Source organism: Taudactylus pleione, unplaced genomic scaffold (genome assembly GCF_031769625.1).
Source record: "Taudactylus pleione unplaced genomic scaffold, aTauple2 ptg000015l, whole genome shotgun sequence".
NCBI lineage: Eukaryota > Metazoa > Chordata > Amphibia > Anura > Myobatrachidae > Taudactylus > Taudactylus pleione.
This window is the reverse complement of record NW_028284417.1, coordinates 25107977-25124006: the sequence shown is the minus strand read 5'-3', so window position 1 is coordinate 25124006 and position 16030 is coordinate 25107977. Positions and strand designations below refer to the sequence as shown.

General features: G+C 42.1%; 1 protein-coding gene across 3 annotated transcripts in view; it reads left to right on the top strand.

Annotated features, from left to right (window-relative positions):
- Positions 1–13206, top strand: part of RRAGD (Ras related GTP binding D) — an 89827-nt gene extending 76621 nt beyond the window's left edge. For 2 of the 3 annotated variants that reach the window (XM_088472024.1, XM_088472025.1), the window contains one exon: positions 5724–9085. In XM_088472024.1, coding sequence (XP_088328150.1) covers positions 5724–5875 — 152 coding nt within the window. In that variant the 3' untranslated portion in view covers positions 5876–9085. Of the gene's footprint in view, positions 1–5723; positions 9086–12866 lie in introns of those variants that run through there. The other variant, XR_015878371.1, reaches the window with a different exon arrangement.
- Positions 13207–16030: the final 2824 nt, after the last annotated feature.

Here is a 16030-nt window from a genome sequence, read left to right as displayed (position 1 = left end):
TTGCTTGGTTAGTTCATGATTCTGTAACCTACAGGAATAGAGAAACTGTATATCTACATATATCTATGGACTACCTTTCTTCCTTTACTCGAAAAAAAATATTGTATAGATGTATTACCGTTCTATCACTTTGTGTACTTTTTACAGGACGCTATGCTCTCACTTCTTTAAAGTGATGTCTTCCAGACAAAGAAGATGTAAATACAGGCTCTCTGCTAGCAATAAACAGTTGATGTAACTGAATTTATTTGGATCATTACATCCAGCTTTTTTCCAGAGAGAGAACTACTTTCACAAGGTGGTGAATCAACTGGACTGATGATCCCCAGCCCACCGATGTAACCACAACATTTTGCTGGCTAAAACAGTGGAAAGTGTTCCTTTTGTTGCCAGTATTGTTTTATCTTTAGAAGACTGATACATGAAATCAACAACCTTTCTAATGGCTTCCATATCTTTAAGCAAACCTTGCTGCTATAGTCCTGATTCAGAGGTTCACGCAGTTCTGAGTCACACTGCACATGCGTCCCACTGGTTACCGAAGGGAGATGCAGAATGGAATTAGATGCAGGGAGTGTGGCATTAGCATAAATTCACAGTAGAGGCTACTGCAAAAATCACAGCCTCTACTGCACCTCTGTCCATCCCTAAATCAGGCCCATAATTCTATTATCCTTGCATTTAACCATAAATGGGTACATTGCATGGGTTGGGTACGATATCCAGGCGGTGACCATCCCGATGGTCACAATACCTGCAGTGGAACCCTGATGGTCAAAATGCTGACATGTTTGAGTTAGTATTCTAATTTCTAACTCTAACCAACCCCTACCGCAGCCTAAACCTAACCATTCCCTTTGGCAGCCTAACCCTAATTGTCCTCTTTGGAAGCCTAGCCCTATCTATCGGAATTCATCTGTATTTTTACCGTCAGGATTCTGCTGCCAGTATTGTGGCTGTTGGGATGGTCACCACCAGGATCCTGACTACACTACCATTCAAAAGTTTGGGGTCACTTAGAAATTTCCTTATTTTTGAAAGAAAAGCACTATTTTTTTTAATGAAGATAACATTAAATGAATCATAAAAACACTCAATACATTGTTAATGTGGTAAATGACTATACTAGCTGCAAACGTCTTTTTTTTAAAGGAATATCTACATAGGTGTATAGAGGCCCATTTCCAGCAACCATCACTCCAGTGTTCTAATGGTACATTGTGTTTGCTAAGCACGTTAGAAGACTAATGGATGATTAGAAAACCCTTGAAAACCCTTGTGCAATTATGTTAGCACAGCTGAAAATGGGTTTGCTCATTAGAGATGCTATAAAACTGGCCTTCCTTTGAGCTAGTTGAGTATCTGGAGAATCACATTTGTGGGTTCGATTATACTCTCCAAATGGCCAGAAAAAGAGAACTTTCATGTGAAACTCGACAGTCTATTCTTGTTCTTAGAAATGAAGGCTATTCCATGCGAGAAATTGCCAAGAAACTGAACATTTCCTACAAAGGTGTATACTACTCCCTTCAGAGAACAGCACAAACAGGCTCTAACCAGAGTAGAAATAGAAGTGGGAGGCCCCGGTGCACAAATGTGCAAGAAGACAAGTACATTAGAGTCTCCAGTTTGAGAAATAGACACCTCACAGATCCTCAACAGGCAGCTTCATTAAATGGTACCCGCAAAACGCCAGAGTCAACGTCTACAGAGAAGAGGCGACTCCGGGATGCTGGCCTTCTAGGCAGATTGGCAAAGAAAAAGCCATATCTGAGACTGGCCAATAAAAGGAAAAGATTAAGATGGGCAAAAGAACACAGACATTGGAAAGAGGAAGATTGGAAAAAAGTGTTGTGGACAGACAAATCGAAGTTTGAGGTGTTTGGATCACACAGAAGAACATTTGTGAGATGCAGAACAAGTGAAAAAAAATGCTGGAAGAGTGCCTGACGCCATTTGTCAATCATGGTGGAGGTAATGTGATGGTCTGGGGCTGCTTTAGTGCTGGTAAAGTGGGAGATTTGTAGAAGATGAAAGGGATTTTGAATAAGGAAGGCAATCACTTCATTTTGCAACTCCATGCCATACCCTGTGGACAGCGCTTGATTGGAGCCAATTTCCTCCTCCAACAGGACAATGACCCAAAGCACACCTCCAAATTATGCAAGAACTATTTAGGGAAGAAGCAGGCAGCTGGTATTCTGTCTGTAATGGAGTGGCCAGCTCAGTCACCAGATCTCAACCCCATTGAGCTGGTGTGGGAGCAGCTTGACCGTATGGTATGCAAGAAGTGCCCATCAAGCCAATCCAACTTGTGGGAAGTGCTTCAGGAAGCGTGGGGTGAAATTTCTTCAGATTACTTTAACAAATTAACAGCTAGAATGCCAAAGGACTGCAATGCTGCAATTGCTGCAAAAGGAGCATTCTTAGATGAAAGCAAAGTTTGAAGGACAAAATTATTATTTCAAATAAAAATCATTATTTCTAACCTTGCCAATGTCTTGAACATATATGTTCTATTAATTTTGCAACTCATTTGATAAATAAAAGTCAGTTTTCATGTAAAACATGAAATTGTCTGGGTGACCCTAAACTTTTGAACAGTAGTGTACATCCACACTGCCTCTATCTTTCTGGCATTACATTGACTTTTGCCAAAGTGACCAACAGATCTTTAATAACTTTATTCCGAGGTGGACCCAGTGCCGATTTCAGTTGCGAGCGGCTGATGTGTTCAGTCTGTGCATTCGTTCAAGTCGCACTGTTCATGCATCCCAATGGTTACCGCAGAACAAATTTGGACGCCGAGAGAGACAACTTCAGTGGGTGTCACTAGGTGGAAACTGGGTGGTGGAAAGATCTTTTTTTGTAGTCGCACTGGTACCGACAGCCATTCTGAGTAACCATACAGTAAGTTTGTCCTAATGTCCGATGGTACAATCAATGTGCATCTGATGGTACGAGTTATTAATTAAAGCAATGGATTTGAGTTGCAGCCAGTGGGCGTCTCTGTATGAATACCATTGACGTGCGGCATTAGCAATAAAAGTCGCACTGCATAAGACAACACATTCGGGGCTCTCACCACCATCCATCTCTGAAACAGGCTCTTTCAGGGCCTGATTCAGAGTTTGTGAGTTTTTTTCTACAAAATAATCTTCCTGAGCATTATAAGTAGTGGAAGCATCCTCAACCCATATTGTTGCTCATGTGTTTAATGAGGCATTCCACATTTTCAAGGATCTAAAAAGTGTAAAGTTTTCCTTAACTTTGATTTCCTCACACTGTGAAACCTGTTGTTAGAATAGATACCTGAGGGACTTTAAGGGCCATATTCAATTGGAGAAGAGGTTTAGCAAGATGAAAAAACCTTGTGCAAAATTTTGGATTACCACGGATATGCTCGCTCCTGATACCTGCCTAGGGGGTCTCCGTGGCTCTCGCGGACCTTCTACCCATCTTGGCACTGGGAAGGAGGCTGCTGGGATTCCTGGGGCTTCTGGGAGGCTCCGAGGGTGCTGGTAGGCGCAAGGGCTGCTGGGAGATGAAGTTCTCCCAGCACCGGCTACAGGAGGGTATACATTTACACGGGGTGGTCACACACATCGGGAATCACTCACATATACCCACAAACACTTTAACACACTCACATACTCACCCTGCTGCAGAATACCTGGCTCCTGACGCTTGAGGAAGAAGACAGCACTGCGGAAGGTAAGTAATTAAGGACTAATTAAGCTAATTGGAAACTTACAACTGCTTAATTAGTCATCAGGAGGGGTGTCGCTGTCGTCCCAGTGCATTTCCCGACCATTTTTCGTAAAAATATGGAGTTTAGGAAAAATTGGTTGTGCTCTGAGGCTGCTAAAAAAAAAAAAAAAATCCCAGCGCTCAAAACCGAAAAAACCCTGCACCTAATTGAATACCAAAAATCCCGCACCAACAAGAAAAACCCAGCAGGTGCGGGATTTTTGCTATTCTCGCACCTGTTTGAATACCCTCCTAAGTGTTCCTATTCTACATATAAGCCAAATTGAGACACTACAAACCAGGCATGTTTTGCATTTAATATTATTGATATTTTAAATCAGCGTCCAGAACCACCTCACTTTGAAAAACCATAGTTTAATAAATATACACGTGGGAGATAGGTGAGGATGTAGAAGACCGTTTCATGTCACAGGTCATACACCATGGCAAGACTGAGCACAGTAACAAGACACAAGATAGCTATAATGCATCAGCAAGGTCTCTCCCAGGCAAAGATTTCAAAGCAGACTAGTGTTTCAAGATGTGCTGTTCAAGCTCTTTTGAAGAAGCACAAAGAAACGGGCCGTAGACGCAGTGGTCGGTCTGGGTAACTTAGTGCATCAGAAGAAAGACACATCATGCTTACTTCCCTTCGAAATCGGAAGATGTCCAGCAGTGCCATCAGCTCAGAATTGGCAGAAACCAGTGGGACCCAGGTACACACATCGACTGTTTGGAGAAGTCTGGTCAGAAGTGGTCATCATGGAAGAATTGCAGCCAAAAAGCCATGCCTATGACAAAATATAATATTTGGCTGTAACAGAAGGCAGTATGGTCGCCGAAGGGCTGGAGAGCAAGATAATATCCACAGAAGATCTATGGTTAGTTCTCCAAGATGTTTGGAGCAACCTCCCTCCCTGCAAAATTCCTTCAAAAACTGTGTGAAGGTACCTAGAAGAATTTATGTTGTTTTGAAGGCAAATGGTGGTCACACCAAATATTGATTTGATTTCTCTTCTGTTCATTCACTTTGCATTTTGTTAAATGATAAAAATAAACTATTAACACTTCTATTTTTGAAAGCATTCTTACTTTGCACATTTTTTTCTACACCTGCCTAAAACTTTTGCACAGTACTGTATGTATAAGCTATATGATGAAGTTTATTAGGAAATGACTTAATCATCAAGGAACAGCAATAGGGGGGATGAATTGATCACCAGGACAAGACATAAAACTTTTTTCATCTTTGAATAATTTCCTTACAATGGGTCTGTAAACCCGGCAGTCGGGATGCCTCCTGCCAAAATACCGATAGCGGCATCCCGATGGTCAGTAAGTATCCTTCCCCCTTCTCCCCCTAACCCTCCCTTCTTGCAGCCTAACCCTAACCCTGCCCACCCAGCACCCTAACCCTCCCCGTTAGTGCCTAAACCTGTCTCCCCCCTTTGTGCCTAAGCCTAACCCTCCCCCCTTAGTGCCTAACTCTGACCCCCCCAGTCGTGCCTAACCCAAACCTCCCCCCCAAAAACCTAACCCCGCTATGCTGCCTAAACCTAACACTCCCTCTCCCCCCCCCGTGGCTAACTGCTAAGACGCCCCGGCTTACCTCATTCGGGATGGCGTCTGTCTAGATTCCGGCGTCTGTATTTCGACGGCTATCTTAAGTCCCGTGTCGGATCTGCAACGTCAGGATTTAGACCGGTGGCATCCTGTCCTCCGGTCTGCTAACTTCATCCCAATTTCCACTCCCTCTACCATTCTATATACTTCTGGTAACCGGTGAGTTCCAGCATAAATGTATAGCAAAAGGAAGTGCATGGTGATTAAGTACAAAATGTTAATATCATGTGCTTTATTATCTACACTATATTATTTAATTCATGACCTTTACATTAATGACTGATAGTGGGCTTTAACTTATTTGGTAAAAAGGTGAACAGTGCTTTAAAAATTCTATTTTTTATTTACAGGTTTGATAGATTACAATTTCCATTGCTTTCGAAAGGCCATTCAGGAAGTGTTTGAGGTGAGAGTGAAAGTTCTGAAATCTCGCAAACACCTAAGTCAAATACGAAAGCGTAGAAGATCCACCCCCAATGGTGCCCCAAGACTGCCACTCTAGGGATGAAGACTGTGATGCTACCATGTCCAGAGACATACCTCTGTACCATCATGTGCAGACATTGAACAATATTTATATTTGTCAGTTGAAAGGATACTTTACTTGTTGCCTCTATTTTTAGGTATGGAATGTTATTCTGGAATATCAAAATCTTACAACAACATAAGACTTCTCCATAAAACCTAACATGATATTTGCCTAGTGATGATTTCCTTGCACAACTGGTGTATTACTGAAATATTATTTCAGTGATCATATTACAAGGGTGGTTTAATAAATAAGGTATCAAGACCTCTCATTGCATAAATTTATTCAACTCGTACATATACGTATAATCAATAGTATGGTCTTGATACAGATTATTTTTCCACATATTCCCCATACTAGTCTAAGCATTTGTTAGAATGGTACACCAAGGCATCTATCCCAGCATAGAATAAATCTGTGTCTAGTGCCTGAAGCCAGCACATGACGGCTTGTTGAACTTCACCGTCGGATGCGAATCGCCTTCCACCCAGGTGCTTCTTCAGTGGTCCAAAGAGATGGAAATCACTCGGTGCCAGGTCAGGACTGTAGGTAGGAAAGTCCAGTACCAATAGTAGCACCGTAACAATTCACGTGTGCGGTTGGCTCAATGTGGCCTGGCGTTATTGTGCAGCAATCTGAGGCCTGTTCGCAGCAACCCAGGTCGTTTTTGACTCATTTCCCTCCACAACCGGCTCAATGGATCACAATAGTGTACATCATTCACAGTATTTCCCTTGGTGAGGAAATCAATCAAGAAGCATGCCCATGTGGTCCCAAAACACGGTTGCCATGACCTTCTTTGCTGATGGAGTTGTTTTGAATTTCTTTGAACGTGGGGCAGACGCATGTTTCCATGTCATGGATGCTTGCTTTGTGTCTGGTGTCACATGATGCACCCATGTTTCATCACCTGTAGCAATGTGCTGCAGGATCTGCACTCCCTCCTCATGGTACCGTGTCAAGTGCACAAGAGACAATCCCATCCTATTGGTTTTGTAAACTTCTGTGAGTTGCTTTGGTACCCAGCGTGAACACTTTTTCCTGTACCCCAGTTGCTCATGAGCAATGTTGTGCACAGTACCCACCGAGCGTTCAGTTCATCATCAATATCACTAACTCAAATGCGTCTGTCCTTCTGAATCAGACCTTCAATGCGGCACAAATTGTTTTCTGTGGTGGACGTGCTTGGCCTGCCGGATCCCTGCTCATCTGTACTGCCATTATCAGAGACAGTGCACCAAACCCAAACCTGTTTCTGTGTCATGACATTATCACCTCAACAAGTTGGCTAAGAATTTCATCTGCTTATATGCTTTTTAGATGCAGAAATCTGATCACACTATGCACTTCAATGTTTGCCCATGTTTCAGCCAGTCCTGCCATCTTGCAACTAATGTTGGGACAGTATGACTGATATGAAGCACAGTCTACTGGTCGTGTGGGGAATCAGTGGTCTACCTGCTCTAGCCTGGCGGGAAATGAGAGGTCTTGTTACCTTACTTATTGAACCACCCTCACATATTGCTCAACACAGCATGGGTAGCTATGAAGAATAAGGGAAAAGTTAAGCACAAAAATAACACATAAAGATATCAAGTAATAAATTATCCACAAGACTACTACTTAGAAACAGTAATTCTTTAGCCATGGGCATGCAGTAACTAGTAACTGGTGAGTCGGACTGTATATTTTTGTTATTTTTGCATAGAAATCTACTGTACTGCTATAAACATGCAGTTTTACAGTGAGGCTTCACTATATTAACATTAGGATACTAATAAAAATAATTTTGTAGGTTTTCTGATTTTTATACTACAAATGTCCAAGGTATTTTTGCACAATGTTGGCGCACTTTTTATACTACTATAGTTGATAGGTTATGTGTTGTCAGGTAATTGTGAAACTTCATTGTTTTTTACAAATGTCTCATCACATTTTAGCTTTTATCATGGAAATTTTACATACAGTACACATTGATAGAGATAAAGCTGGATTAAGACTGAGGTCCAGGGCCATTTTAGGCCATAGGGGGAGCTCTATTTTAAGAGCATAGTCATGCATGAGAGAGCTTTAAAAGTAGGTAGCAAATATTAATGAGGCACTGATATGAATTACATCATAAAAGAGCATCCTAGTGACCTCAATATAATACAGAAAATATCCCAGAAACCAGCCTACAATACGGAGAGTATCCTAGTGACTCCCATACAATAGAGAGCATCCTAGTGATCACCATACCATACAGGGATCATCCTAGTGACCACCATACAATACACAGAGCATTCCGGTGACTAACAGAGCATTTTAGTGACCACCACACAATATTGTCTCCTAAGCATTAATTACTCCTCGAAATGCATTTAGTCCTTTACTCCATTGCAACAATCCCATTCAGCATAATCAACCCCTTTAAAATCGTTAACTCTCTTATCCCCATTATTAACCCCCATGCCATCAATTAATTTTATTCATACTCATTAACACCCTTCTTACTTCCATCTAACTCATAAAAAAAATTCATGTTAATTAACTTAATTTAAAACACTCACTCTTTCACCCTCACATTCAAACCCAATTACCCTAACTAACCCGTTATTGTTAACATTATCATCCCTCAACTATAGCTATTACCCTACTTCAGTCCCACTCACCTGTTGCTGATCCGGTCTTCTGTCTACGCCTCCTATACAATGCAGCCATAGTGTAGGGAAATAGTGTCCCATTGCTGCATTTGAGGGGCCAACAGAGAGGAAATAGGGGCCATGCACTCCAACAATATGCAGCACAGTCTTGACAGAATTGGCCCCTCCATGCAATCTACAAAGTAGCCTCCTCCTCTTTCTAAAATTAACATTTGTTTACACTTACATCCAGGAGACACTGTGTATGACCAAGCTCACCTCATCTCTACCACAGGGACAGATTTATCTTCAGTGTTGCATAGTAATCTATTTAGTTCCCCAAGTAACCACAACTGGTAGCCAGTAATTTAACCAAACACTCTCCATCAACACACTCCTTAACCATATTTATAACCCTCAATATTTGTGAATAATGATTCAGTTCATATCAAGTTTGAAGCAGATATAACCTCAAGCGAATGCAATAGTTTAGACATATGCAAATCTACTTGTACCAGCACATAGTTTAAAATATATATATATACAGTCAGGTCCATAAATATTGGGACATTGACAGAATTTTCATATTTTGGCCTCTATTCACCACCACAATGGCTTTGAAATGAAACAAACAAGATGTGATTTAACTGCAGACTTTCAGATTTAATTTAAGGGCAATTACATCCAAATCAGGTGAACGGTGTAGAAATTACAACGGTTTCTATATGTGCCTCCCACTTTTTAAGGGGCCAAAAGTAATGGGACAAACTAAACAATCCTAAATCTAACTTTCACTTTTTAATACTTTGTTGCAAATCCTTTGCAGGCAATTACAGCCTGAAGTCTGGAATGCATAGACATCACCAGACGCTGGGTTTCATACCTGGTGATGCTCTGCCAGGTCTCTACTGCAAATGTCTTCAGTTCCTGCTTGTTCTTGGGGCATTTTCCCTTCAGTTTTGTCTTCATCAAGTGAAATGCATGCTCAATCGGATTCAGGTCAGGGGATTGACTTGGCCATTGCATAACATTCCACTTTTTAGCCTTAAAAAACTCCTTGGTTGCTTATGCAGTATGCTTCGGGTCATTGTCCATCTGCACTGTGAAGCACCGTCCAATGAGTTCTGAAGTATTTGACTGAATATGAGCATATAATATAGCCCGAAACACTTCAGAATTCATTCTGCTGCTTTTGGCAGCAGTCACATCATCAATAAATACAAGGGAACCAGTTCCATTGGCAGCCATACATGCCCACGCCATGACACTACCACCACCATGCTTCACTGATGAGGATCATGAGCAGTTCCTTTCCTTCTCTTCTCTTCCCATCACTCTGGTACAAGTTGATCTTTGTCTCATCTGTCCATAGGATGTTGTTCCAGAACTGTAATGGCTTTTTTACATGTTGTTTGGCAAACTCTAATCTGGTCTTCCTGTTTTTGTGGCTCACCAATGGTTTGCATCTTGTGGTGAACTCTCTATATTCACTCTTGTGAAGTCTTCTCTTGATTGTTGACTTCGACACATATATACCTACCTCCTGGAGAGTGTTCTTGATTTGGACAACTGTTGTGAAGGGGTTTTTCTTCACCAGGGAAATAATTCTTTTGTCATCCACCACAGTTGTTTTCCGTGGCCTTCCGGGTCTTTTGGTGTCTCTCTGGTGAGCTCTCCGGTGCGTTCTTTCTTTTTAAGAATGTTCCAAACCGTTGATTTGGCCACACCTAATATCTCTCTGATGGGTTAGTTTTGATTTTTCAGCCTAATGATGGCTTGCTTCACTGATAGTGACAGCTCTTTGGATCTCATATTGAGAGTTGATAGCAACTGATTCCAAATGCAAATGTCACACCTAGAATCAACTCCAGACCTTTTACCTGCTTAATTGATAATGAAATAACGAGGGAATAGCTCACACCTGTCCATGAAATAGCTTTTGAGTTGATAGTCCCATTACTTTTGGTCCCTTAAAAAGTGGGAGGCACATATTGAAACTGTTGTAATTCCTACACCGTTCACCCGATTTGGATGTAATTACCCTCAAATTAAATCTAAAAGTCTGCAGTTAAAGCACATCTTGTTTGTTTCATTTCAAATCCATTGTGGTGGCGAATAGAGGCCAAAATCTGAAAATTCTGTCAATGTCCCAATATTTATGGACCTGACTGTATATATATATATATATATATATATATATATATAAAAATGATTAAAAAATTATAAAAAAAAACATTTATATATGCAAAATGTTTTATTCAAGGAATAAGGCATTTTTTAAAACTATTGTAATCTGTTATTGCCACATTGAGCAATAAGAAAATAGGTATTTGTAACTAAAAACACACAGAAAAGCATTCAGTGTTATTGCTAATTGTTAACCTTTTGATGTATAGGGCAAAAAAAGCCCTATATCCAATGGAAGCTCTTCCATGACCAGTAGTGTCTCCAAACCTCATCAGTGTGCGCTGCGTACGAGGTTATGGGCTCGACCATTAAGATCTATAATGTATCAAAAGTTTCATAATCAGTCGCTCAGCAAAAATTATTAAAATATAATTGTGCTTACCTGCCATCTTCAGTTTCAGTTATGTGACATGAGACACAGTTGTGCCTCCGTTTGTCCATGTGGATTCTGATCGGTGGCAACCAGGAATCCATTGTACACTTCAGCAGGAGGAGGTAAGGGGTAAAAAGTGGAAAAATGGAAGAAGGGAGTGGTAAGATAAGGTTCAGGGCAAGATTGTGAGGGGCACATGGGGAAATGGATGGTGTGGGGAAAAGGTAGAAGACAGTAGGGGTATCAAAGCATAGCCAGATCATCCATTATGCAACCTAGGCTTGCTGGGGGTCCAGATTACCAAAATAGTTTTTTGAATTTTTTTATAACTGGCACTGGAAACATAAGAGGGGGTAAAGACAGACAGAAAGGGAACATAGAAAGGAAAAACACCCGCAATGCAGGGACACACAAATACAGGGGGGTGGGTGCATGGAAAGAGACACACACACATATACAGAGCAGACACAATTGCACACAAACAGGCGCACATGCTCTGAGGCAGAGAGACTAGCACACACAGGAATGAGAGAACATTGCACAGATGTGAAGAGAAGTTGGTAGAAAGAGGGAAAGGAAGGTGAGAACCCTGACAGAGGAAGGGAACAAACACTAGCACAGAGAGGTAGAGTTAGAGGAAAGGCAAAGGCTGGAGGAGGGCAGAGAAGCTTGCATACAAGGGAAGAGAGGCTGGCATATAGGAGACTCATGGGTATGGTTTGAAATTGCTTTTGGCCTTAATCCATACTGAAAGGAAAACAGGGAAACATGCATCTCTATACAAAATGAGATATGTTAAGGAAAGTTGGTAGATATGCCACTCCCTTGTGTGTCAAAATGAAGCTCTGAATTGCTCAGAATCATATTAGTGACACCTCTAAATGTAGCTAAACAGCATAATGCAGATAATATTAGATGATCCACGTGTTGAGGCTCATTTATCTGCTATTACTATTACACAAGTGCTCCTAACTGTTTGCTTTATTTTATGTCCATTGAAGTGCACCCTAGTAATAGCATAAAACAGCCTGGTTTAATCTGCCTCAGACCAATCGGAAACTTCAGGTCCATTTGTGTGAGGAAAAATGCTGTGTGTCCACCCCTTAAAAATGGGAACACTTTCCTAAATGCACTTTATCCACCATCTTAGTTGAATAAAATCTTGTCCTATAAAACAAAATCTTCATTTTCCACTTCAGTTCAAAACTAGGAGCAATTCTGTGCCTAATTTGTTATTGGCAATGCCTCCAGTCACCAAGTGTAGGGTTTTGCAAGGGCACATACACCTCAATTCTTGCACACATGACAGAAAGATCGCCATGTTTGCAATATCAGACCCTACTACATTTGGCCTTCTGAATTCAATTTAACATTTTCTATGTATTACTATATGAATCACAGATATTTATTGGTAAATCGAGCTAGAAAGATTAAAGCTTTAGGATTTCTCACATGAACTGTTCAGGTAATTCCACAGAATTTGAAATTAGTTATTGTCAGGACTTTTTTTTCCCTGTACCACCATTCTCTTGCATATTGATTGTTGTGTGCATATTGATCATACTGCATAACCTACACAATGCAAAAAGCTCAATTTCAAGGGCAGATACACTTCCATGCTTATGTAGAACTTTAAAATGTATTGTTACCTTAATGACTAGGACAGTGGGTACAAAGCACCCCAAATCACGTCAACACTACTGATTGGATGAGATTTGTAGGAATACAGGACTTACTGTAATTCACATGTAACTTTTCTTTCTTCTCTCATTTATATAATCAGATCATTCTTCCAATAGTCTTCCCAATCATCCAGACAGAAGTGGTTCCTCCTTGATATTCTCATTTGCACATCACTCTTGTTCAGTATTTTCAATTGGCAACATATGAAGGTCCTGCAAATATTAATATCCAATTGTAAATCTCTGCAGAGTACATTGGTGCTATACAAATAAATGTTCCCAAAACTACAGTAATAATCCACTGGTGTGATTTGTGACTTCAAGGAATAATGCATGGCCAGCTCTTGGATTGATTTTTGTCAGATAACCATTCCTGGGATGGTACCTGTATCGAATTTATCATTTTGTATATTATCTGCCTGATTATCTTGTAAAGTAGAATCTGACAACCAAAAATAGTTGTTTTCCTATAAAAACTCTAACTCACACTGGTCATTCTATTTGTTTGAACATAATTCTAGTTACTCCCTTAATATAGTCATTTATTCAAGTAATTCAGATCCCTTTTCCAAAAAAAATACTAATAATAATCTAGCTACAGTAGTTGAAGAGCATTTGGTTTGTGTTCTTGTTTTATCAAATTTTATATATAACTTTTGGGGCAATTTCATGCATGAGTACAGGGGCCAAATACTATAAAATAAATAATTTCTAAAATAGTACTTGTAGGTCTTCATGGAAGGTGTGAGCCATATAAAATCCCTGTGCCCAGGGATGTTTTAAGAGAGGAGGGGGCCTGTGTGCAGCCGCCGTTCGGGCCCCCTCCTCTGTCAGTGCACTGAGGGCCTGATTCAGACCCGCTCGCGAGCGCACAGCGCTCGCAAGCGGGTCGATGGTCCCCCACTGCGAGACCCAGCCAGCGACGGGCGCTCCATTGCTACGGTTCTCGCACCAAAGCGGGGCAGCTGTTGATTGTGATTGACAGCTTGCCCCATTTCGGAGGCGGGCAGGGGGGGTGGCTGGCTAAACTGAGGCGTTCCTGAAGGTGATGTCAGTGGGTGAGCTTCCGGCTCTATTAGACCCGAAAGCTCACTGGGGCTTGCGGGAACGAGACCCTACCACAAAGGTCTCGTCGCAAGACCCGATGGTCGCGATGGTCGAGACCATCACCTGGCCGCTCGCTAAAGCTGTGGGTGGTCACCCACAGCTTAGCGAGCGTCCAGGAGGTGGACTTTAAAAAAAAAATAGGGACACCCTGATTCAGAGCGAGCGCTCTCAAAGAGCGTCCGGCTCTGAATCAGGCCCTGAGCGCACAAGATTCTGGCTTCATGCCAGAATCTACTGCGTATGCGCGGGTCTCTGGGAAAATGGCGTCCGCACCTATTTTCCTGGGGACATCTATTCTGCGCATACGCAGATCACTGGAAAAATGGCTGCCGCCATTTTCACAGGGATTTTTTGGCTGAATCTGCAGAGAGGTAAGTATATTAACTTTGAGTGCAGGGTGTGCGGTGTGGGCCCCCCTGGACCCAGGGGCTCATGTGCACCGCACATCTTGCACCCATTATAAAGACGCCTATGCCTGTGCCTTCCTAGGACATTTCCTCATACAACTGAAGGAAACTGGGCACACATTGGGGTATAGTGGATACATGAGATGTGTGGGCACATTAAAGGGCCCACACTCCTCATGCATCCACTATACTCCCACTTGTGGTCAGTGTCCCTCAATGGACTTAAATAAATGGGCTTAAAATAAGTACAAAAATAATTTTGCTGTACTGTTCCCATCTTGGAGTAGTAATTTATTGCATCTATGTATATTAATAAATTCATGTATTTCATGAGTAATTAAAAGGGACAATTTTTTAAACACACAGGCCAGTGTTTCCCAAACTTAATCCTCAAGGCCATATGGTTAAATCAAAACGAGTGAGATATTTATTAAATCACTTGTGCTGAAGCATGAATATCCCTAAAACCTGTACTGTTAGGGTGCCTTGAGCACAAAGTTTGGAAACCACAGCTGTAGGCTAAATAACCTGCCTCTGCTGGGTGCATGCTGTGTTATGGTTTTCCTAGGAGGCTTCCTCCCAAGGCACAGCTTGCTTTCAACTGCAAAAAGCGAGCCACGCAGCAAAACTACACAATGCAAATTTATTCAGAAAATCGCTCGCTCTGAATCAGGGCCCTCCTCCCTAAAAATGGAGCGGCCTCCTGACCACCCACAGCTATAGCGAGCGGCCATGAGGATGGTCGCGATGGTCTTTGACCATCGCGACAATCGGGCTTGCGACGAGACCCTGCGGTAGGGTCTCGCTGCCGCAAGCCCAGGAGTGATTTTGGCTCTATCAGAGCCAAAATCACTCCCACTGACATCATTACTGATGTCAGTGGGGCCGGACTCAGACGGTAGGCGTTCCCATGGGAACGCCTCCGTCTGGCAGCCACGCCCACCAAAGGGGGCGTGCTGTCACTCACCATCGACAGCACGCCCCCTTTGGTGCGAGACCCCAAGCGATGTATTCCTCGGCGCTCGCCAGGTCTCGCTCATGCGTACGACGGAGCTCCCTCCGTCGTGCGCATGCGCATTCGCCCAACATCGACCCGCTTGCGAGCGTCTGAATGACCCCCTCTGTCTGTCTGTTTAGTATTTAATATTCATCGTATGGAAGAACTTTAGATACAAGTGTCATCACCAGCTAATACTACTACTGGCATCAGTCAGAACACCTTGAAAAGCAGATGGCTAGATCTTTCTGGATTGGCATCTAGGGATCTGAGGGCAGATTTACGAAAAAGCCGATATTTTCACAGCTAAGGCGATTGTTTGCTAATGTGCATGCGCACAGTGGGAGGCACATATAGAAACCGTTGTAATTCCTACACCATTCACCTGATTTGGATGTAATTACCCTTAAATTAAATCTGAAAGTCTGCAGTTAAAGCACATCTTGTCTGTTTCATTTCAAAGCCATTGTGGTGGTGAATAGAGGCCAAAATATGAAAATTCTGTCAATGCCCCAATATTTATGCACCTGACTGTATATGAGAAGGCAGCAGTGGGCGTCCCTATGCTCGGCTATGCTTTGGAAGGCATTAGCATATTTTAGCAACTGCAATCTGGTGGTTTTAGCAGAATGCCTGCTCATGAGCAGCTCAGCACTCAATACATTCAGACTGTGGCAGACAGCATAATCAATCCACAATATTTGATCCTGGCACAGTTTAGCATATGGAGATTACAAAGAGCAGGGGAGATTGA